This window comes from Crocodylus siamensis, chromosome 10 (genome assembly GCF_052110815.1).
Source record: "Crocodylus siamensis isolate JL-2025a chromosome 10, ASM5211081v1, whole genome shotgun sequence".
Lineage (NCBI taxonomy): Eukaryota > Metazoa > Chordata > Crocodylia > Crocodylidae > Crocodylus > Crocodylus siamensis.
In genome coordinates, this window is record NC_143404.1 from 60444219 (window position 1) to 60468818 (window position 24600).

The 24600-nt window shown below is 44.4% G+C and overlaps 1 protein-coding gene across 2 annotated transcripts; it reads right to left on the reverse strand.

The window, feature by feature from the left end:
- Window positions 1-918: 918 nt before the first annotated feature.
- PEDS1 (plasmanylethanolamine desaturase 1) lies at window positions 919-22933 on the reverse strand. Of its 2 annotated transcripts, none has more exons than XM_090020667.1 (6): window positions 22770-22933; window positions 18398-18517; window positions 5971-6062; window positions 4235-4379; window positions 2943-3155; window positions 919-2170 (listed from the first exon to the last, which is right to left on the reverse strand). In XM_090020667.1, the coding sequence occupies exons 1-6, from the start codon at window positions 22897-22899 to the stop codon at window positions 2049-2051; spliced, it is 822 nt and encodes a 273-aa protein (XP_089876793.1). In that variant the 5' UTR covers window positions 22900-22933; the 3' UTR covers window positions 919-2048. The 2 variants fall into 2 exon arrangements, with proteins under 2 accessions (XP_089876793.1, XP_089876794.1); XM_090020668.1 differs by lacking the exon at window positions 22770-22933 and adding an exon at window positions 20760-22568.
- Window positions 22934-24600: the final 1667 nt, after the last annotated feature.

Below are 24600 nucleotides of genomic sequence, written 5' to 3' on the forward strand. Positions count from 1 at the left end.
ACCGTTTGAAGAAGGCAAATCATTTTAGAGAAGCAGAAATTTTCATGTAGGTTAGAATACAGGCCCTCAAATTCCTTATGTCAAGCAACAGTGCCAATGGAAGCTGTCAACACAAGAACATTTTGAAAAAAACACGGATCAAACTTTTTTTTTTGTCCGTGTTTTAAAATTAACCTCTCCTGCAAGACCGTTTCAGGCTGGACATAAGGAAGAATTTCTTTACTGTCCGAGCCCCCAAGGTCTGGAACAGTCTGCCAGCAGAGGTGGTTCAAGCACCTACACTGAACACCTTCAAGAGTAAATTGGATGCTTATCTTGCTGGGATCCTATGACCCCAGCTGACTTCCTGCCCTTTGGGCAGGGGGCTGGACTCAATCCCCCGAGGTCCCTTCCTGCCCTGATGTCTATGAAAGACTCAGTGGTGACTAGAATCCTCAGCTCAAAAAAAAAAAAAAAAGACACAAATATGACCTTTATGCTTGGCTTAGGAAGAAGTACCTTCTCATTTAGAGGCAGGTGTTTATTTCCTTCCAATGCACTTAGAAGTATAGCACAGTGTAGTTAAATACAGGCTGAGTGATGCAGCTGCTTGGTGTCAGTAAATTGTTGTTTTATGAGTAAGGGTACATTTCACTTGTGAATCCCTGTGCCCCTGCTGAAATCACTCTCAGGAAGCCTATTACAAGATCAATACTGAAGGCATTTCTAGATAGTGGTAGAAACGAATGTTCCTTTTGCAATACAGCCTACCCTTATGTTCATGTATTTAATGACTGCATACTAAACAAAAATAATGAAGTGCAAGACTTTGTCATTTCAGATTACTGGATAAGTGGTCAAATCACTAACCTTGCAGAAGGTAACATTCTTCATGCTAAATATGTTGAGGATACTATGAATAAAGAATGGCAACAGGTCTTAACAAACATGATTAGTATTATCCAATTCCTTTGTTATAAATATATATATACACACACACATTCAAAATATCACGTTAAAATATTATTCCATATTACACCAAAAGAGATTAAGGCTTTATATTATTTACACAAACAAGCAAGCACCTAGGGAAAAAAAAAAGAAAACAAGAACAACCCCCCCCCACCCATTATCTCTAGAAGGGAAATATTAAATTTGATATCTTTAGCTCTTGAATACAGCTATTTGCAGATGTACCCATTGCTAGATCTATTTTAACCATTGATTACTGGGCAGGAAACACTTGGTGGAAAGGCTATCAAATGAGCAGTCCAAATGAACTAATGCAAGCTTGTGTGTTTATACAAATAGCATGCCCTCCCTCTCCTCAGAGATCTATTTTATGTTGAAGGCTTATACAGAATGGTTTGCTTAATTCCACATAAAAAGTTAGAACAATTTTATTTTTAAAAGGAAAACTGAAGACACTTAAGGATCCTTTGCCCACGGGCAAAATGGGCTTCTCAAAGAGTCTGTTCCACACCACATCAATACAATTGAACATGATTGTGAAGATGGAAATGCTAGATTTACCAACCACTAAACGCATCAAAACAGTTTTGTTTGTTTTTATAGACTTCCAGTACTCCACCACACTGTTTTCATGCAGCATATTGGATGGAACCACCTAGAACACAGCAACAAGGTACCTTCGCTATTCCCTGGATAGGTCTTAGGCAACAAGCTACTTCGGACATGTTAAACAATGTTGATACAACACGTTTATTGAGCCACCGATATTAAACTGCAAGTGACAGCACATAGTCTTCTTCTCTGGCTTGCCTGATGGCTTTTATGAGACTCAATGACGAAATATTTTCTAAGATAAATCAGCAGACATGGCTAAAATAAAAAAAAGGTGCTCAGGACAAATAACCATTTGCTTTTCAAGTATCGTTTTAAGGATGAGTTTGTGTTGTTTTTTTTAATTGCGGTCTTTGTTAGCACTTTTTAGTTTGTGCTTTAGAGTGTTATTTCTTTGCAAGTCTTGAATTTGGCTGATGGCTTTTTTTTTTTTTCCTAAAAAAATTGGCAACAAAGATGAGAACTGCAGAAGGCTGGCAAGAGTGTCATTTCATTTTCTGAGCCCAGTGCATGTCATCTGCTCTAGGCTTTTCTCCAGTGACTCCTTGGATAATGTTCTCCAAGCATCTCCAAAAGCCAATCTTTTCCAACGGATAGTTCAGCCAGCCTAATTATTACAAAAGGAAAAAGGAAAAATCAGCATCTACTAATACAATTTAACTACGTATTGCAATTTTTTTTGTGCCCTCCCGTGGATGTTATTCACTTTAATTGTGAAACAAGTCATTGAACCTTCAAGTAGTCAAATACTGACTAACAGTTGTTACAGAAGGCTATTAAAGACCCACAAAGCTAAAAAGCAGGCTTGTTTATAAAGCAGATCATGTGTGCCATTACCACCTTGGATTTAAGAATTCCAAAGCTTATAGCTCCCATATCTCCAGTCCTAAGCCTTCAAGAGGAACAGACTAGTCTAATGCAGGAACGGGCTATGAAGCAATTAGGCACCCCAAAGCCTCCGTATGCCACACTGCATTTAGTGAATGAAGCGTGATGCTCTCTGTGGAATAAGAGCATGTGGTGAAAGAAGAGAGCAATATTTATTCTTCTTCATACTTGCTCCTCATTTAGTGCTTTCCTTATGAAGCCATGTGCACTGGATGTTAGGCAACATCCAATTTCAATGCAATTGAAAAAGGAGAAGGCTCAAACAGTAAAGCCATGCCTGAAATATTTGGGCAAGCTAAAGAGACTGGTCTAGCTATCTAAATACCTAGATACCTCTAAATTTGAGCAAGCTTCTTGCAATGAACCATAAAAGAGTGGCAGTTCATAGGTGGTTTCTATATGTATTGCTCTACATGTAGGAACCACTTATAAAAACTGTCACTTATGGTTTATTGCAAGAAGCTTGCTCAAAGAAACAAAGTTCAACTTACCAGTGGTAATACAGAAATAAGTCTCATGGGGAGACACATGGTGGATTCGGTGGTGTTTCCGTGGCAGTATGACATGCCAGTCTTGCAGAAAGATGACCCAGCAAGGCAGACCAAAGTAGGTGTGAGACCATTTGTGAATCTGGTTAGTTAAGGTTATAAAGATGACCAGGGCAAAGATATAACACTCCCAAGGGCAGGACTGGTACAGTGCTTCTGCAAAACAGAATTTAAATATGCTTGTCAATTTAATTGTGGATTTAGATCCCCGCCCCTAAATCCCAATAGGAACTAGTAATGCACCTATCATGCCCATCAACATCAATTCTGACATCCTAGCAATGGCTGACACCTTGGGTATTAACAAAATACATGGCCATGTTGCTTCAGCAGTAAGATACAGACACCAGAGTCACTGAGCCATGAACAATTCATTCTGTGAGGCATTCTCAAATTTTACAAGGCGACAGGGCAAGGAAAAAACAAAAACAAAAACTGGTGTGCCACAATCATCCAAAATTGAACTCAATGCATAATAGTAACTTAAGCTCTTTATTTACTAGCTATTGCACAATTAAGCACAAGCATTTGAGGCTGTATTCATAGTCTTTGCAATTTAAACATCTCTGTAAGAGTAAAATTGATTTTAAGCTATATTTAAAAAGGTCTTCATTAATGCCCTAGATTTAAACATTTTTTTGCAGGGTTGGCAAACTAGTCAGTTGACCAGTCAAATAGCTGCCTTTTTTTTTTGACTGGTCACAGATTATAGCAATTTTACCAAAAAAATTACACCCTACTTTTTCTGTAGATTTCTTCGCAGAAATATTATTTTTTACACATTTCTTAATGGAAAAAATTGTGCCTTCTATGCATTATTTGGACCTGTTGACAATTCTTTCTACAATTTGACTGCCACTAGTCAATTAACCATATTTTGGCAGGTCTATTCTTTTGGTAAAGCGTGAGATGCAAGCAACTTACTTACGCAAATTTTACAGCAAAGCTAGCATTCTTACTAAGTTTACAAAGCTAGTGTTCTTACTGAGTTTCTTTACTAAGCTTTAGAGGAATGATCCAACAGAGTCCTCTGGGCAATTTGGGGGGGGGGGGGGTAGAAATGGTATTTGCCCACTTCAGACCACAAAGACTTTCCCTTTTTCGCTCAAAAGTTCTTCTTTTTTTTTTTTTTTTAGTTTTTACTTTTTATCAGCTTTATTGCATGTTAAATGCTTCCATCTCTCAAGGACAAACTTTATCTGCCAGTAAAAAGTCTAAACCAGTTAGAGACTTACCTGGGGAAAGAGAAACAAATTTGTAGGCCATGTTTGCCAATGGGACTAGTGTCATCATACAGTTGTCTCCATTAGTCTCTATGAAGTCATGCCTCGTAATTGCTGTGGGGTCAATGTGATGTTCTCTAAAGGGTCTGATGAAAGCCTGAAAGAACAGAGCAAATGTCATCACCCACAAAAAAAGAAGGAAGCAAAATAATATCTATATTAGAGGACCTTACGTACTACCTAATGTACATACAGAAAGCAATAGGATACACTGGAGGATAGGGCTAGGATTCAAAGTGGCCTAGACAAATTGGAGGATTGGGCCAAAAGATCTCATGAGGTTCAACAAGGACATGTGCAAAGTTCTGCACTTAGGATGAAAGCATCCCATGCACCGCTACAGGCAGGGGACCAACCGGCTAAGCAGCAACTCTGTAGAAAGGGCATGGGGGTTACGGTGGACAAGCTGAATATAAGTCAAGTGTGCCCTTGTTGCTAACGGCATACTAGGCTGCACTGGTAGGAATGATGCTAGCAGATTAAGGGAAAGTGATCATTCCCCTCTATTCAGCACTGGTGAAGCCACATCTGGAGTACTGCATCTAGTTTTGGGCCCCCCCACTACAGAAAGGATGTGGACAGGTTGGAGAGAGTCCACTGGAGGACAATGAAAATAGTTCAGGGGTTGGGGCACATGACTAAGGCGGCAAGGCTGAGGGAACTGGGTTTAGTGTGCAGAAGAAGAGACTGAGGGGGGATTTGATAGCAGCCTTTAAACTACCTGAAGGGCAGTTTCAAAAAAGATGGAGCTGGACTCTTTTCAGTGGTGGGAAGTGACATAAGGAGCAATGGTCTCCAGTTGCAGCAAGGGAAATTTAGGTTGGATATTGAACTGCCTGTTCAGCCTCCAAAAGAGAAGGCTGAGGGGGGATCTTGTGGCCTGTTATAAACTAGTCAGGGGGGGATCAGCAGGCATTGGGGGAGTCACTGTTTCCCCGAGGACCGCCAGGAGTGACCAGGAATAACGAGGAGTGACCAGGAATAACGGTCACAAGCTGGCAGAGGGTAGGTTTAGGTTAGATACCAGGAGGCGCTATTTCAGTCAGGGCAGCTAGGGTCTGGAACCAGCTTCCAAGAGAAGTGGTACAGGCTCCTACCCTGGGGGTCTTTAAGAGGAGGTTAGATGAACATCTTGCTGGGGTCATTTGACCCCAGTATTCTTTCCTGCCATGGCAGGGGGTCGGACTAGATGATCTGCTCAGGTCCCTTCCGACCCTAGAAACTATGAAACTATTAGGAAAAGCTCACTAGTAGGGTGATGAAGTACTGGAACAGGCTACCTAGAGAGGTGGTGAAATCCCCAACCCTTGGGGTTGTTTTTTTGTTTGTTTGTTTGTTTTTTGTTTTTTTTTTGTTTTTTAAACAGCCTAGCCCAGAGCCCTGGCTAGAATGACCTAGTTGGAGATGGTCCTGCTTTGAGCAGGGGGGTTGGACTAGATGACCGTCCCTTCCAACCCTAATTTTCTACGATACTGCCTACCTAAGAATTAAGGGCAAGCTGTCAACAGCAGCATGCCAAGCATTTCGTCCACTTATCCCTTTACCTTTGCCAAACTTTAGCGTTATGACAAAATCAACAGATTGCTATTATAAACACCTATTTTGCATCTGTCCTCCCATCAAAACATGGAAGTTTTCTTAAATGAATTTTAAAAGCTTCTAATTTAAGGAAAAATATAGCCTCAAACCTTTCCAACTATAGGAAGCTCCACAGATCCCCAGGTATCTGCTCCCCAGTGCACCAAGCCTGATAGAAAGTCAGCAGTAATAACACCAGCAACTTGAAGGAAAAACAAAACAAAACACATACAACGTTAGGCATGCCCCCCCTTAAGAGAGAGACACCTTAATTATTTCTCCAGGGAAACATGGCAGGCCCTGATATTCCAAATTCACAAAAGCCTTGTATGAAAATGACTGAGATGAGCTGTTAAAATTTTCTATCACCTGATACCACCATCTTGCATCAGAACATGGAATAATTTCTGTACCAACAGGTTATTAATTCCCCAAAATTAAAATTATTGAAGCTATTCAGTGTTTTCTGCCCCTTCTCTCCTCCCACTCTTTCAAAGCTGTGTGTAACAGACTTGCATACTAACTGTAGTTACTGTGCTTTATTTTTGGCCGAGTACAAAAAATAATAATTAAAAAAACCCAACCCCCCCCTCCCCCCATGAAGTCCTCTTATCACCCTCCCACACCAGTTCCACAAGCATGTAAATTTAGTACTTAATTGAATCAGTAAACTCTATCAACTACAGGTACACACTAATACCTGGGGGAGGCTGGGGGCAGGGGAGAAGAGAAGGGCACTTCCAGAAAGCAAGGCTAAGAAACCCCAGAAGCCATAATGAGATTTCTCTGCAGACTGTGTTCCTCACTGGTATGCAGTTTTGAGGCATATGCATATCTAACTTTCTGGAAAACTGTATACAAAGATTTTTTACTTATTTAAAACTGTTGGCCATGCAAACTTCACCAGGAATCTGCAGTCAAGTACAGCTCATCCCTTCTTGCACAAATTCATGTTTTGGCCTACAAGCTATGCACCAAAAGCAGCTATCCAAGCTCTGGGCAATAATACATGAGCTACAGCAAGGCATGCTGCTGCTGACCCCCTCCCCTTTTAAATACAGCATAAGTTTATTTATTTTAAAGTTTTCAGTATTCCAAGCCCAATTAGCCAAAACAAGTTTCAAATCTGTGAGTCAGTTCAGAACCACAAGAGCCTTACTACCAGCAAACATCCTCCATCCCCATCTGGGGCTTCAGCTGTTTCCAAAGCCCTTGGTGGACATCCTACTTGCAGGCCCAAGCCCGGAGGCTTGGGGTTCAGATGCCCCCAAGTTTTGCTTGCCCTCAGCTGTAAGGCTGCAGGAGTGAGTAAGACTTAAGTTGTGTTAGTGACACCTAATTTTGTCACTTGGAAGCAAACCTATCCCTAGCTGCTTGCAAGATTGAGCAGTTACTTTGTGTTGTGGGTTGACACTCCCTTAGGCAGACTCAGGAGCCAGTTTCTTTATAAAAGCCACTCCCTTGATTATACATCCAGATTACCAGAGAAACACCACAAGTTTTTCCATTCCAGCAAACAAACAGGTCTCCTCCCCACAGCAGCCCAACAAGCACAGGCACAAAAAACAAACAAACAAAACACACACACACACACACACACACACACACCACCTTAAACTTAAACTTCCTTCAGATCTGGAGCAGCGATGCAGTCCCCCTTTTAAGCTACCTCTGATCCAAACCTCTGGTCAGCCAAGTCAGGGAGGCTATTATCCCCTTAACCCTCTGCAGCTGGGTTCCAGCCATGGAGCCCTGCACCTCATTACACTTCTAAAGGGCTGTGCAAGTGTCCAGAAGTTCAGCCCAGCAAAGACCTTTTACCTTTTGACTGCTCTGCCAGGAATCACCTCACCCTATAATGAAGGGGATCAAGTTTAAGGGCTTCTGCTAATCCCAGCAGTGGCAGTACAACAAAAGGACAGAACATCTTAAATAGATATGTCTAAAGGCAATTAGAGCTTTAAAAAGGTTAAACCACATTTTAAAATGCCAGCTCCTTCCCACAGAGGTACAGTAATCATTAGCTATGCATTCTGCAGATCAACTTTTGCCCCTATTGCTCTGAGTGAGCTCTCACAGGTGTTAGCCACAGCAGAATTAGGTTACAATTTTGCTGATGAATGAACAAATGAACAGAATACAACTGCAGGAGAGGGCGTTGTGTCAGCCCTGCAAGTAGAACAGAGAATTATGTTGCCAAATTCAGCAAGTAAGTTTAAACACAGAGGAAAGAGCAGTATTGGATAAATAAAGTTCATGTTTCTCAAGGCAGAGCTGAACTTAAACTGTCAAGCAATATACATCCCAACTCCTTCTGCAGCTCTGCTTAAAACCATTCAGCGTGATCTGACTTCCATGCTGCCTGTACTGTAACATGCAAATAAGATACAACTCAAAGCTGCTAAAAAGTTTTATCCTGGGGAGTCACGTGACATCCTGTCAGACTAAGTCCTGTGACTGATCTTGCAATCTACTGTCAAAAGGACATCTGTAGATTGGAGCAAAGGAAGTAAGGAGGTGTGGGCATACCACATGCTTCTGAACAGAGTTAGTGGCAGCATGTTCCTCAGGCCTGACCCTTGGCATAAGCACTTCACACAGAGTTGTGTACTAAAGGTGTGTGGGACACATGACATGGCTTCTAATAGGCAATTAAACAGGCAAAGTCACATAGACAAGGTCAGAGTTGCTGCAACCTTAAACCAGGCAAGAGTTTCTTCATTTTTTGGGCACTATCTTATTAGGAGAGAAGAGTGACAAGCTTTTGGGCTCATACCAAGTGAGAGGCAGACAGCTTGAACTCAGACGTAGCTGTGATAGTCCAGTTCTAGCTGTATTTTTTTTTTTTAAGATTCACAGTTGACACTTTGTATACAACACCTGCTTACAAGAGACACACAACTATGCCCTTTCACAAAACAGGCTTGCTGGACAGATTCCCTCTCTCCCAATTTCCAACTGCCCCACCGACTCCAAGACCCAGGTCACCCACTTTGAAACATAGCAAAGGTTTCCAACTTCCTACTTAGCAGGGAGTAGCAAGCATCTGCCCTACCAAACATCTGAAGACTTCCTTCTACCACAACATCCCACTTCTGACCAAGAGGTAGCTCTTTTCTGGTGCTTACCACCTCTACCTTCAAGAGGTTTAGGCAGAGACAAAACAAACCCTCTCACCAGTGATCCAAGGCAAGATATCAAGGGACACAGGGGAGCAAGTGAGGTGCTCAAGTGCCACGAGCAATCGGAATCCTGATGTGGCCCCCTTTGGGATGCATTCATTTGATTGGAAACACAGCAATTGTGCCTTCTAGCCCAGAAACCAGAGGTCGAGTCTGGCATGTCAGTGTCAGTTTGTGACCAAGACAAATCTCATGACTCTAGGGTTTAAAGCAGCTAGCTCCCTGCTCCAATCACTATGCTTACATCGACCCTCTTGGCAGTCTGGTTAATAGGATTGTGTTCAGCACCAGCAGGATTTCCTTAAGAGCAGATACTTTGTTTTTTTAAGACATAAAAACAATCTATTCTTTTCCAAATACCACATGAACTCTCCAGCCCATTTGTGCAGCTGTAATTACTTTAAATGAGTACAGTATAGCCAGGCTCTTATGCACAGTATATGTTTCAGGGAACTTTTCCCTGTTTCATCCCCTATGCTTTCTTGCCATTTTGAGCAGCAGTCCTCCCCCACCCCCGCCAAGTGCCATGGCACCCTGAGATGCCTTGATCTTTTCAAGGGCGCTGCACAAAGTTAGCACTTTTTAGGTTTATAAGCATGATTCACAAGCTCAGCCTGGAGACTTTTAATAGAAACCCATAGGTATAATCTTTGAGTTCTAACCAACAAACTTCTCTATTATCTTTTGCCTACAAAAAAAATAAAGGAGTAAAAATTAAGGTCTGGCATTTTCCAAAGGGTGCTTCAAGTCTAAAGCAGCTGAGAACCACCAATTTAGAAAATCCTCCAGCTCTCCCTTTCCCCAAGAGCTCAGAACAAGCATGGATTTTACTGCCATACAGTCACTTTGCTTTTACTGTGATCTCTCTCCCCACCCCCAGCAGGTCTCATCTATTTAGACTGAAAGCTCTTTAAGGAAAGAGCACCAAGCACAGCAGCAAGGCTCTGATGTTGGTCAGCTCCCTTGGCAATACAAGTCATGTTTACTGCAGTATTTTAAAATCAAGGTGGTTCTATACTTGCCTTATTCTAAAAAGATGTGCACTACAGGTTGTCCCATCCAGGGCCTGCTTTGCACATTAGTAGTCCTTGGAATTTATGCCAAGGACACAGCTTTCACTTGGAGAGAATCATATAAAGTGGAGTTGCTGGGTTTTTGTTTGTTTGCTTGTTTTTAAGAAAACAAAGTCTCTAACCCTCCCAAAATTGAAGCTGTAACTGTCAGGTGACCAACGCTCACCAGATCCTGCTGGTGAGCTTGAGAGAGTTTGTTATTCTAGTTAGCTTAAAAACAACAGCAAGTCTTTGTAGGGTGGTGCAAAATGTACAGAAATGTTTCAGAAATCAGGTGAGGGCTAGTACAGTCAGAGATAAGCCTGTAGCTGGCAATTCAAATGCATACTCTGACTCACTTGTCAAGGAAGGACAAGGCCACTGAAGAACTACAGCAAAAGGAACCATGTTTGCTGAACCTATTTAGTCAAAACAGGCTGCCTCCAAGCCTGCAGGGCAGGAAGTCTTGCTGATGGTCAGATCTGGCAAGTTAGCAAGCATTGGGGGGAAGGGGCAAGAAGTATAGCAGTTTCAGGTAGAAAAAGGAAGTTTCAGTAGAGGTCTGGAACCCACTAGCTGAAGTTCTTACATAGGGCCTGTAGCCTGTCAGCCATGAACAGGCATAACACACACCACACACAATAACTCCAACAGAAAGTGAAACAGTTTACTGGCAAAATTTAGCCAATTAATCAGTAGGGCTGTGCAAAGCTTTGGCCCCAGATTCAGTTTGATTAGCAGAGACTTGGCCCAATTCAGTGGCTCTCGGAATCTCTGAATTGAATCAGGAGACACTTTAAAAATCAGCAATTTGGATATATAGACACAGCTTTAAGTGTTTTTTTCTACATGCCTCAAGGTACCAGGTGGCTTGTGAATACTGTGATGTTGGGGTGGATGGAGTGTCCCATACAGGGGGCTCCCCAGCACACTCAGCAGCAGGCCCAGAAGTGGACCAGAAGCACTTCTGGGTCCGCCAGGGAGCATGCGGGGGCACCCCTCCCCCCCAGCTCGGCAACTGGTGCCTCCTGTGTCGGGGAGGCACCCCCCCCCCCCCCATACTGTGGGATGCTCCATCTGCCCCAACATCACAGCATTCACGAACTGTACCTGGTACCTTGAGGTATGTAGAAAAAAAACATTTAAAAGGTGCGTCCGTGGCCAAATTGCTGATACTGAGTCAGCATCAAGTCTTCAGATTTGGCCAAATTAAAAACTGGGGACAGTGATCTGAATTGAATCACTGTTCCCAATTCAGGCTGAATCTGGATAGATTATAGCCCCTTTCCTACACCACTATTAAAATCAGGTAGTTTAGGCTGAAGCCTCCTACAGCTCACTCAACAGCTGAAGCATAAACAGGAGAAGAATCCTGTCACTAGCAAGTAGGAAAGATTTACTGAACTAAAAGCTACTTTCAAATGGCTTTGGATGCCACGTGTTTGCCACAGCCTTTGAATAAAAGGCACTGAATGAATAAACTGTCAACAGTACTTCCAGTTCCTAGGATTGCCTTCTCCATTCTATAGCACCTTCCATCCAAGGATCTCAACACTCTTTAAAGACGAGAGTTACATAGAGGGAAGCAAGTAGTTAGCCCTCACCCAAGGACATGCAACAAGTCAGTCAACCAGAGTTAGAACTTGGATGTCCTGGTTTCCCAGAAGGAAACGCACTACCTAGTTGACACTCCTTCCCAGACATGCTTGGCTAAGACCTAGCCCCTCTCCCCCACTTCCCTATTTTATAGGAGCAATCATTGTTCCACTTGGCCCAACACAAAGCCTACAGAGAAAACCACAGGGCCTACTAGGAAAAAAAAAAAAAGCCAGAGAATATACCTTCTCTCAAATATCCCCTTGCAGGTGTAAACTATAAAGGAGAGAGAGAACACTCCTCCCACCCCCAGAAGTGTGGGGGAAGAAGACCAGATGCAAACAGCAACAGGGAACCTTATAGTACTGGGGGCCTAAGGAAAGGGATGACTCAGCAGGCCTCTGAGTTCTTGGAAGCCCACACTAAGCAGCTTGCATGGGGGAGTTTCATTCACTTCAGTACAAGGACTCATAAAGAAAGTGGAACCACCTTTCGGGATGCTGCTTCCTTTGAAAAAGGAGCCACCATGACATCTAGAGACACAAGCTTGTCTGCCAAAATAAGACTTGCAGACTAGAAAAAGAACCAAAGAAGGGAAGGACTACTCAAAAAGGGCTGGGGGAAGATCCTGTAGCTTAGGAAGGTTAGCAGGGAAGCCAGACAGATTCCAAGAAGCAGCCATAGGAGTTGCTAATAGATGTAGACTTCTACATCTACATCTACATCTATTAGAGAAAAGGTCTGAACAGCCACTATCGCATCAAGCTTCAGGGGGAAGGGAGGAGAGGGGAAGGATAGGGAAGCAGCAAGGACAAAACAAAAAAAAAGTCAAAACAGCCAAAAAAGCCACTGAAATGTGACTTGCTTTGAATAAGCCTGTCAGCTGGAGAAGCCGATGGGCCAGAAGCATTTGAGACGTTCCCAACATGCTAATGTGCGCAACTAGGAAGTGGCTGCCAAATGGAGGGTGCTGCTATGAGCACTCTTCTACTATAATGCATCAGACATGCCACTGCCTGTAAAACTATGTCCGATAGTGCTTGATGATAGGAGTGTTCACAGCAGAGGGACCCTAGAGCAGAGTATAATAAACCAGAGCCATTGCAAGAGAAATACAGGAGATGCCTTCCTTTGTTAAAGTCTGAGCACTTCACTGAGTGTGGCTTGGTGAGCTAATCCTCCCACCTCCCAGTCTTAGATTCCCTGGGATCTCTGGTTCTAATTAAGCAGTGTCAGCTTTGTTCTTTCAGGTCCTAACAGTTTACTAAGCCTATCTTTTGCACAAGCATAAAATCCTCAAGAGCTCACAGCTTTCTGCACATGGTCAGTATTTGTCCAACACTCCTTCCTTCCTGCAGCCTTAAGCAGCACCCTCTGCCCAAGGGCAGCAGCACTTCAGTGGTGCTATATGTGCAGAGGTTAGAAATAGAATATTAATGTATGCCTCTTACTAATGGGCTTACTAGATTTCCCCCAGGAATTCATGCTGTCCCTTTAAGAAGGCTGCTAAATGACATTACAATCAAACAGACCTCTCTTTGTTATCCCAGCCTTCACAGTCACAGCAAGTTCCTTCTGTGCACAAACAACTAGATAGAAGAACAGCATTGGGGATGCACTTCCAGTTCATGAGCAAAATTAAGCTCAATTATCTAGTGCCAACAGAAGAGAGGACCTATACATCTAAGCACCAGAGTGAAGAATTGCTCCACATCTATGGAGTCTGGGCCAGAGCCTGCACCTTTCAGGGCCTAGGAGCCACGATGTCCCTTGAGAATTTGCTTCTTTTAGCCAGACATCTCCTCCAGCCCCCAGCTCCCCAAAAATCTGTATCCCTGCCCCCATGAGACTCAGCTCTTGTTCTCCAACAGGAATGTCCAAGAGATTAGTCTAGTTGCTATACCTAATGGAAGGAGAAATACTGGCTGAGGTGAGCCTCAGGGACATCATATTCAAGGTGTGTATTCTGGCAGTCAACATTTTTAATATATTCACTGTATAGCTCTTTGGTCTGTCCTGACACTAGGAGCCAGAGGCAGGGAAGGAGATGGCTCTCACATGACAGCATAACCCTCTGGCCACTTTTGGAGGAAAAAAAGAGAATGGATCTAACAGCAGCCTCATGAAAAAAGAGCTTTCCCTCTTTTACATCAATTTGAACAAGGGACTAGCAATTAGGGTAGTCATTCTAATATGAAGCAAGCCACACGACTGACTTCAGGACCTATATTCTCTTAGACAAAATTAAAGTGGGTTAACAGCCATCTGTTGCCTGTTAGAGCTTAACTGTTAACAAGGTTTCACTGAACACCTTCAGGCTGTAATAGAGACCATGGATTGCGATACAGGGCTTGCAACTGGAATTATGACTTAAATTTTGCGGAACAGCCAGAGTCAGGCAATAAGATTTAGGGCTAAGGGGAGCATGATTTACTCAGATGGGCTGTCTTGGGGATTGAGGTAAGTGAATGTACGTCACAGACTTTTCAGACAAAAGGGATGAAATGAAACAGCTGCATGTGCACAACACTGCCATGGTGTTCATCTGAGGTTTGATATATGTACTGTACAAAGTATACAGCATGTGGAAGGAGTGTATACAATACTGTGCATGCTACAACATGCTTCATAGTACAGGGGGGCAGTGATCAAGTGCTAACTAGCTGGTCCTCTGCACTTGGTGGCAGGGCTACATTGTTTTTAGTGGGAGAGAAGGAACAGGGAGCATGCATGAAGCAGGGCAGGGTCTTGGAGATGCATGGTCAGGTACAGCAAAGTCTGTGGTTTAGAGCAGTCATCCAAAGTGGGGTGTGTGCAAGACAATCTGTTGGGGTGCAGGAAGAAAATTATTAGAACTTCTATTTATATTTATATAAACATACATATATTGTGGGGGGGGGTGCTCAAAAATTTTTTACTGATAGGGTGCGTGATCAAAAAGTTTGGAGACCACTGGTTTAGAGAGAACAGTCTTAGTCAAGTCCTTGTGGATACACAAGCAGGGTGAGGTCTGACGGTGTGACAACAGGGACAGAATTAAAACTAGTGCCTGCTTTGGTGTGCACAGGACTTTCGATTTTAAAGTCACTTCTATACAGAATGCCTGTCACCGGAACTGCAGTATGCTCAGACATATCCACCTACTCTCCATAATGCAGATGACTGCAGAGCTGCACATCAGCTTGGACCAGGGAATTTTTTCCCCCAAGCCAAGACAAATGCCTATTTTAAAACATTATTCCTCTGCATGTGTGCGTCAGGTTTTTGCATATTACAGCAGCAGTTCTCAAAAAAACCAGACTCACTGGACTCAAAAGACTCCCTTCTATGAGCTTAGGAATTAAGTAGCACGTAAATTCCAAAAACTAAGTTAATACTAGTGTATTTTAGTGGTTCTCAACCCACAGGCTACATGTGGGCCAACCAGCACACTGCTGCAACCCACATGACATTCTATTAAATGGCTACACAGGAAGTGTTGTGTGGGCTGTGCCCACACAACTTACATTGAGATCTGTACAGCAAATAGACAAATAAGACATGGTGTTCCCCCCTGCCCCCCATCAGCATGGGGAAGCACCTCATCCTACATTCAAATGCAATAAAACCTCATTAAGACACACTGCCCATCATTAAACTACTCCAGAAGCAGAATCTGAATAATGGAAACCAACTATGAAGTTGATTGAATGAGGCCAACACTGAACACAGCTATGAAACACCTCACCCATATTGAGCAATTGCTGATGGAAATCTACCACAAGGTTAGGTTAGTGCAGCACATCTGAATAATATATGGTGCCCATTGTGCTCAGTCCCCCTCAGCAATGATTCCCTCTCAACTCATGGTGAACCACTACATTGGAAACAGGAAAGAAAGACACAGCTCTAGACCTCAACACATGCAGGAAGAGGTAATTCAGCATAGCATACTACAGTGTGCCATGTGAGGTGGCTTCTGAAGCAAAGAGTAGGCCTACATCAGATAAGAAGCAACTGCCTGCATCACAGCCAGAACATAAAAGATCCAGACTCAAAGTTTCTGAAGTGCATCTTGAATAAGTGAGCACTGATATACATCTTAAACAAGTTCAAGGGTAAAAAATAAAAAAAATGGATTTTGCTTGTCCTTTAAAGCTCTGAAAGGAAAGGATAGCAACTGGTCATTTAGCACCTCTGGCAAACAGATGCACAGTGGAGGCTTAATGGAAGGAGGATGAGGCTGGAGAACAAGAGAGACTCAGAAATTAGGCTGCTTACAAAGGGAACGAGGCTTGGACCAAACGAAAGACTTGCTGTACTGGCAACAGCGTACACAGCACTATGCATGGTACAGGTAAGGGGAGGTGGAAGACTTCAAAGGGCCAGACAAAGTATCAGGAAACATGCAGTTTCAGACTCTAGGACCAGCAGATTTCTCCTTGCAACATTACTGCTATTCCATACAATCACATACAAAATAGCACTTCAAAGCAAATATTTCAGAGGTAATTAACTGGCATTTGCTTTATCCCAAGCAAGAAGCATATTATAAATTAGCCACCCATCTTTTAAGCAAATTCATCTTATAACCTGCAACCAAAAGATCAGCTTCCCACCCAGTATTAGGTGGGCTCCGTGAGAACAGGCTTGAGAACGAGAGATGCGTTCACAAGCTCTCCATCTTTCCAAAGTTCATCTGGAAAAATCAGACATCTGGATAAAGTGTTGCTATCATTTCCCCACTATACAGAGGAACAGTGTGATGAAACAGCAAACAAACAAAAAGGTGGTATATGACATTTTTATTACTTCAAAAGACCAGCTGCAATAAGCAGTCAGCCAATTTTCCACACTACTTTGTTTGCACAGAATCCAAATTCTGCTACTTTAATTATCCACTGCTATTTAAATAGCTTTATCAGTGAATTGGCTACCTTATCAGTTAAGCTGGTAACCAGGAAAACATAGGGCTCAGGCTTGCATAAAACTGTTAACTGCTAGGAAAGCCAGCTGCAAACAGATAACATGGGCTAAATATCATCAACAAGTCTCTCCCCCACATATGTTCTTTATCATGAGGCAATTCTTATATGAAAAATCCTTCACTTAACACTCTTAAGCGAGGAGTGGAGAAGGGAAGAAAAGAATGTTCTAACAGTCAAGGAACTTGGGTGGAATAGTTCATAAGAGACAGAGAGAACAATCCATACACCCCAGCCAAAAAACATGAGCCTGCTTACAAGCCACCAAGGCCTAGCCAAGCAGTCTCACTGCTCAGGTTAGGAGCAAGCCATAGGAAGTGATAGCACAAAGACAGCAAAAAGCTGGATATCTAAAATGAGCAACCCTGACCATACTAAATAATTACTGGGATTCCCATCCTCTTTACACAAGGTTTTAATAGGCCAAGGTAGAACGCACACCTCTCCTCTGTGTTGTCCAAGGACCCCAAGCATGTTAAAAGGACAGCTGAAGAATCTCATGGGGAGGAAGGGGGAAGGGGCCAAAGAAGTCCTCTACCATGGTTTCACTTCCATTCTGTGAAGCAGGGTCTGCTAAGCCAATTTCATACTGCACCAGTAGAGCTCAGTGCATTTAAAAAAGGTGCATAAAGCAGCAGAGAAATTCATCGGAGCCACTGAGCACTGAAGCAGTCCTCAGTTCTCAGGTTGGCTCCTCAGGAGTTCCATTAAAGTTCAAAGAACTTGAAGGGCAGCTGACCAGGCAGGATTCAGAGTACAGAAATAGTCCATTAACAATCCTTCTCCCCACACATTAATTCTCTTTTCCCTTTCCCATAATAGGAGGCATAGCAAGGTTGCATCAGGGACTTGCCCAAGCAGGGCTCTTCATCTCAACAAGAAAGATCTAGTCAGTTTCAGGCCCATTTGCACTCTGGTACTTTTGTGCCACTCCAGAGGTGCAAGAGAGTCTGGCTTGTTGACTTGGATTCAAATTTGTTTCTCAGTTTCCAAATCTAGGTGCTGTTTCCAGCCAGTCTAATAAAAGAGATCAAAAGTCATATTCCTTTATTTTCAGTTCCTTTGTTGTAATCAATCTTTCCTGTGATCTTGGGTACATGATAAAAATGCAGCCAACATTTTGAGGGCAAAGGCCAGGTTTCACATTTAAAAAAAGAAAAAAAAAAACCTTTAGAAATTTCTTTATTTCTACAACTGTAACATGCAGTCTTTTCAACAAAATGCCTTCTTTCATGCTCTACAGTTATGTATGACCAAAATTCTAAGTTAGACAGCTGTCCAATAAATTAAAAAAAAGACAAAACCCCCAAAAAGATACATTTTTGTAGCCTTCTTTAGAACTATCCCACACACTTTACCCACTAGGTATTCAAGCAAATAAAATAACTGGCAGTTCTGTAATCCAGCCATTTGTCTTTTGAATACATTCTAGTATCTGCAATTATGGCAAATAAATAAGACATTGGGGCAGGACAATAAAATATATGAGTTATTCTTATATACAGCCCCAAAGCACTTAACTTGGGGAAGGAGCTGGAAATGAAGTCACAAGGCTATGATGATTTTGAGTCTCAAGCTACACCCTATGCTGACTATTTAGTTGCAGATGGTCAAACATATTTCAAGACTAGGAGACAAACACTTGTAATCATATCGGACTCCAGCTCCATAATGCCTCCCCTGGTTCACCAAAATGCATTTGCTACTGTGTTCAATTACTTAACATGAAGAGTTTCTACTTACATATCCCAACAATAACAGAGGTCATATGCTCCAGTCTCAAGTAGCAGAGGAGATTGTAGAAGTTGAAAGAAATAAGAGAGAAGCATAAAATGACACAGATCCATTCTTGCAGTCTTTTCCCTGTTGACAAGAAGAAATGTTGTAATAAATGTTACAGTGATTTACAACCCAAGAAGATACAGTACAGTGGTTTTCTATTCCCTGAAAAATTCACAGTTTCCTTTACTACTTCTTCAGAAATTATGTTGCAGCACTTCATTTAGTGGAATGGCGAGGAATGAATATGCTACGAAATACCTGTGGCATTCTACTTCTCTACACCATTACTGGAGAACTAATATTATGACTATACAAACAACTTACTGTAAGGCAAGTTACAGTGTTTACTGCAGTTTCGTTAACAAATTTCCTAGCTTGTTTGTTTAAGTAAACCTGACCACTCTTCTACAGTTACACCTTCTCCCTGTGGGCAAAAGCAGCAGTCTCTACACTGATGTCTACTGCACATTTCCACCGTTGTCAGAACTTCAAACTTGAGCCTTCAACGGATGAATCATTCCAAGAGTCCTCTAACTGAAAGGGATCAAAGACCCTTTCCTCCCTCACATCTCTTTAAGAACTATCATGAATCTGTCTATAACATTAGATCTTGTCAGTTAAATGAATTTCTGCTCAAGCTGCCCATTTAGTAGCCAACGATGCATTACTGGTTTATTAAAAACCTAATGCAGGTACCTAAAAAAAAATGACTGAAGATCAAATGACTTCCATCACCCAAAATTTTACCTAGAAACACACTGTAGCATCTTGTTATATTAAATTTATTATATGCAGGTTCCATTCAACATATTAAAAAATAGAAGTGTGCATCAAAGCAAGTCCCCTGGTATTCCTGTATCCACATCAGAGCTGCTTTTACAGGCAACTCAGATCTCTTTAAGAATAAAAAAAAAAAAAAAATAATCAATCAATCAATCCTCACACCTTTGAGGTTCTTCCTTCCCCAAGGAAGAGAAATAGGTGTATTGTTGGGGCGGGGGGGCGGCCACAAGTTAGCCGCGACATGGCAGCTTGTGGTTCTCACACAAATTGAACTTTAAAAGAGTCAGGCTCCTCCTCACCCATCATTTAACCAATTCAACCTGCTAAACAATTACAGGGCATGGCAGTCTTCAAGTCAATTTGCCAGCTTGTGTTAATGCTAGGACCTTTTTAGATTTCACTAGGATTTTCATTTGAGTTAATCCCCCACTCTCTACCCTGCCCCAGTGAACTCACAAGGCATTATTATCCTCACCTTATAGGACAGTCAACAGGATGGTTTACTTCCATCCAAAAAGTATGCAACAATTATATCCAGGAGTCTTGGTTCCCAGACCCATGCAGAGCATTTAATCCTATGAAAGCTCTCTAGCAATTATGCTGCAACTGCAGGCAAAGAGTGAGTGCCAAGATTGTGCGTTTCACAACTACAACTTACTACAGTATTTCACACCAAAACAAAAGCTCACTCATGACATGTACAGAGAAGAAGCACATGTCTCAGGATAGAATTACAACCCAAGAAGAGTCAGATCATCACCTGACTGGAACTCAGCCACAGCATATTAACTGAGAGATGCTGAATTCAAGACAAAGATATTAAGGACCAGATCCATAAGGGGATTTAGGGACCTGAAAAGCTCCAAATATGTACAGCTCCTGTTCAGCTGGTACCTCACCTTGGCTACCTATCCTATTAAAATGGCATTCAGTGCCAAATCAAGTGCATCTGTGGCAGACATTTGGCATCAGTAAAGGACACTCTGTGTAGAACCAAAGACAAAGGCAATTAGTGACAATTTCTGCAACAGATTGCCCAGTTGGATTCTTGAAGTATCAGGGCAAGCCTTACTGAACTGTATACAGAGCTGCAGCAGTAAAGAAACAGGGTGCTCCACGGTCTCCAAGACAACCAAGGCATTTTTTTATCCTCCAGCACAGAGGGCAACACAGCACACCCAGGATGTACTCTTCTCACAAGTCAAAGAGTTTTAAAGAAATGGTTCTTAAGAGGTAAAAATGTCATAGTCTGACCCAGGGCATAGTTAAGAGCAGATGCATCTGAGCTTCATAGATATATCCTGTGAGAGAGGACCATGCAAATAGAGCACAACAGATTAAAAGTACTATCAGAACTGGGTTTCAAAGAAGCATAAGGTCACAATGTGGGAGCTGCTCTAAAAGGGCCTCCAAGGCATCCGTATCAAGAGTTAATTAACCCCACATTCATCTTAGGAAATGGAGCACCCTGATTGAAGAGCTAAATGGATAGGTCCACAAGGAACAATTAGCAGCTGTCTGTGGGGAAACACCAAGGTACCTGCTGGCACATCCCAAGAGACCTTTGTGTGTGAACAGAGCTCCAGGACTTTGCATATCAAGGATACCAGTAAAGCCTTCATGTAGACCTCCAAGCCCAAAAGCATGGCTCTAATCCTGTCCAGCTGGATCAGAAAAAAAACCGTTACTAAGAATGTGGAAGTCAGCACTAATGGCCTCCATTTATACAACACTGGACCTTTAAAAGTGCCAAAAAGGGCGGTCAAGAACAAAATAAGCAAGATGATATAAAGAACAAACACACAGGGAAGGGTTTTAGAAGCATGGACTACGGAAATAATCCAAGCTACAAACTCAAAGATGGGATGTCTCTTTGAAATCACAGGAGCATAATTAAGTTCCTTTGTATAAGCAACCTAGAAACACCAAGATTCACTCAGGTTCTTCATCTTCACTCAGATTTGGGCTGCAATCAGAACATCAGGTACTTGATTTTTCAGCTCTGGTAACAAAGCAATAAACAAAACAACCCCCCTACCTCCCTCCAAAGCAAACTTAAAAAAAAACAAAACCAAAAAACAAAACAACAGCAATGAGGTGGGAACTGAAATAAGTACATGACTTGCACTAAACAGTGTCAGACAGCAGCTGGCAAACTTCCAGAGCCACAAGCAGGAACCCAGCTCAGGTCGGAGGCAGCTTGGCGTTCCAACCTAGCGCTGCCACCACCATCCTCCCAACCCTCCAGACTGGGGGGCAGAAACAGCTCCCCACTCCTTGACCCCGACACGCAGCTGAAGGTCCCCCAGCACTACAGGCTGGATCTTTGGTTCTGTGGGTCACATTGCCAACCCTTGGTCCAAGAAACTAAAGAGTTAATACATGTAATTGAACTTGTCTTCATGCTCTCACTCATCTCCCCCTTGGCAGTTCAGCTAAAACAGTTTAGCTGACAGGCTCATTTGTGGCCTTTGTGCTGGAAGCTGCAATGGAAAACAAAGCACAAGTGCTACCATATACATTTCTCTTCCAAAGGTTGAAGTTGTCTATTAAGGGAGCATCAGCTGGACCTGCCAGCGATAAAGTTTACTCCTTTACCTATCATTCTGGAAGAAAATAAAATCCACACACACACACACACACACACACTCTCTTTTCCATTTGTGAGAAGTGTCAAAATTGGGGAAATATGTATAAAATAAATGTAAACCTTTCCCTTCCAGAAGGCTGCTGTCACAAAGCAGTACATCACACAAGAATAGGCCACATATATATTTTTGCTGGCACCGTCTTGTCTAGCAACAGCACCTAGTTTCATAGTTTCTAGGGTCCTGAATGGAAAGTGTTGGGAATTAGAAATAAAAGAGGGGAAAACAGTTAGGGCAGCCGCTACTCTTCTGGCTCTGTTGGGTGGAGCACTGACTCGAGGCACTGGCTTTGTTACTGAAAACTCATCCAGCCTCTCCTTCCATCACCTCCATCTAGAAAAAACATACGCCTTTATGCACCAAAACCTCTGCAAGGACCAAGCACAGCTACTTAGCTTCAACTCTTTGACATTAATATTATTAACAGCAGCTCTTCATTAACTGTTTGCCACTGAAGCACCGCTTTGGACCATGCTGCCCGCAGGCTTCCTCTCGCCACGGGCACCAAGGAACCTGCTCTGGGACCCCAGCCCGTCCCTTCAGGATGAGCCCTAAACCCCACAGGAGCGACAAGACGGTCCTGTCAGAGTCTCTACAGCCACACGCGCACCAGGCCCGGAGGGAGCAGGCGCCAGGCACCCCCTGCCCGCGTGGAGCTGGTGCTGGGGCCGGGCAAGGCTTGGTTTTGCTGGAGGGGAGAAACTGGCCTGAAAACCAGACATTCGGCCCCTCCCCCCCACACGGAAGAGAAACCCCCCCGCCGGCTCCCAGCCTCCTCAGCTCAGAACCCCCGGGCCCGACCGAGCTCCTGCCACCGCCCCGCGCCCGGCTCCCAGGGCAGGGGCAGGAAGGCGCAGGAGCCGCCGGCCAGTGCCCCCGCCCGGCCCCGTGCCCCCGCTCACCGGGGGAGTAGAGCTCAGCCAGCTCCCGCGCCCCCGCGTGCTGTGCGCCCCAGCGCCGCCCGCCGCCCTCGGGCTCCTCCTGCGCGGCGGCCTCGGCCTCAGCCCCGGCCCCGGCCCCGCAGCGCGCCATGCCCCGCCCGCCTCCCGCCTGCCGCCTGCCGCTGCGGCGGCGCCTCACGCTCGTGATGCGATCGACTCAACACGGGCGGCACCGCCAATGACGCGCGAGCGCTCGGGCCGGCCGCAGCCTATGACCCGCGAGGGGGCGGGGAGGCCACGCCCCGGCGCCCCCCCGAGCCAATCAGCGGGCCCCTCCCCTCAATGGGGCGGCCAGCCTCGGCCAATGGTGAGGGTCGCCACATCTGGAACGCCGGCTCCGCTGGCGCTTATCTGGGGCGGCGCCAGAGCCGGCGGCCACCGCGACTCGGGCAGGGCGACCTGTCCCCCCGCCCGCGCAGCTGCGCCGTGAGGCCCCCGGGCGGCTCTGCAGGGGTCCCGGCATCCGTGCAGACGCGAGCCTTTCCCCGCTCCCAGGTCGCACCCTGAGGAGCGACCTGGTTTTGCTGCTGCCCTTCCCCGTCCCCCAGACTTTTTAAAATGAAATCTCCAAGGAGTCCAGCCCTGCGCTTTGCCTCCGGCTGCTCCTGTTCCCCACGAACCCAAGCGGATGGCTGCCCTTCGCTTAGGGCACGGCTCCCGGCTCATGATTCAAACTGGGGGAGGGAAGCAGGCAGAGCCTTGGCGCCTTGGGGAGGGAAGAGACATTTGCGGCCCCGTTTTAAGGTGCTCGTGACCCCCCCCCCCCAGTTTGACAACCCCTGATTTAAAAGGTAACAGGATTAGGTTTTTTGGCTTGCTTTAACGAAAGAAACTTCCCAAGTGAAAACCAAAAAGGATTGGCAGCCTGTATAATTAAACTCCTGCACTTACCCGCACAACAGGCAGAGCACGGGTCTACGAGCGGAGCCGTGTAACTGTCACCTCTCCCATCCGCTGCTCCTACAATACACCTGATGCAAGAGAAGAAAGCCTCTTGCTGCAAGCCAAGTTCAGGCTCCACGATCATTTCAACACTGAGCCTGAGGCCTCTTTGCTCACTACTAATTGTGCAGCTGGTTTCTGTGATGTGTTCAACTGCTTTGAGACGAACAAAGCTGGAGCAAAATGAATTTCATTTACAGAGTTTGTGGTAATGATTATCTTGAATCTCAGTGTAGCCGCCTGGCTTTGCAGAGTCTCTCTCTGACAGCCCTGGAGCACTGCCGTGGAGGCTGCTCCTGCTGCTGCTATGTTGGGTCGTGCTCTCACCAAGAGATACCCCAATACTCGCTTGCCACATCTTGGATCTTTCATTCAGTAGTGGGGCTCCCTCTTGTAGCGGTGCACGTGCCAGGTGTTGTCACTAACAGATGCTCTTGGGGCTCCACCTCCCCTAGACCCCAGCCATGCGCCAACCTCTTGGAACAGCCAATCGATGGTCAGCTCGGTCACCCTCCAGTGTTGCCTCCCATCCTCCCTCTGTTGCTCCAGATCCAGTTTTCTACTATGCTTGGGTGTACAGAGGGTGGTGAGATGACCTTGGTGGTGTGTTGGGTCCCTTTGCATGCTGGGGTCCCTGAACTGGTCCCAGCTCACTCTACCTTCTGAGCATTGCTTGTGGCCGTTTCCCTCACCCTGGAGCTTAGACGGAATCAAAAGTAAAACAATTAACTGAAATCCCAGGGAGGGGCCTCAGCCCACCCCACTCACGCGTTCCACCCTTCTGCGGCTCGTCCGACCCAGCTGCATCTATGAAAGGTAAGTTTCCCTGTTCTCAGGGCTTTTCTTCTTG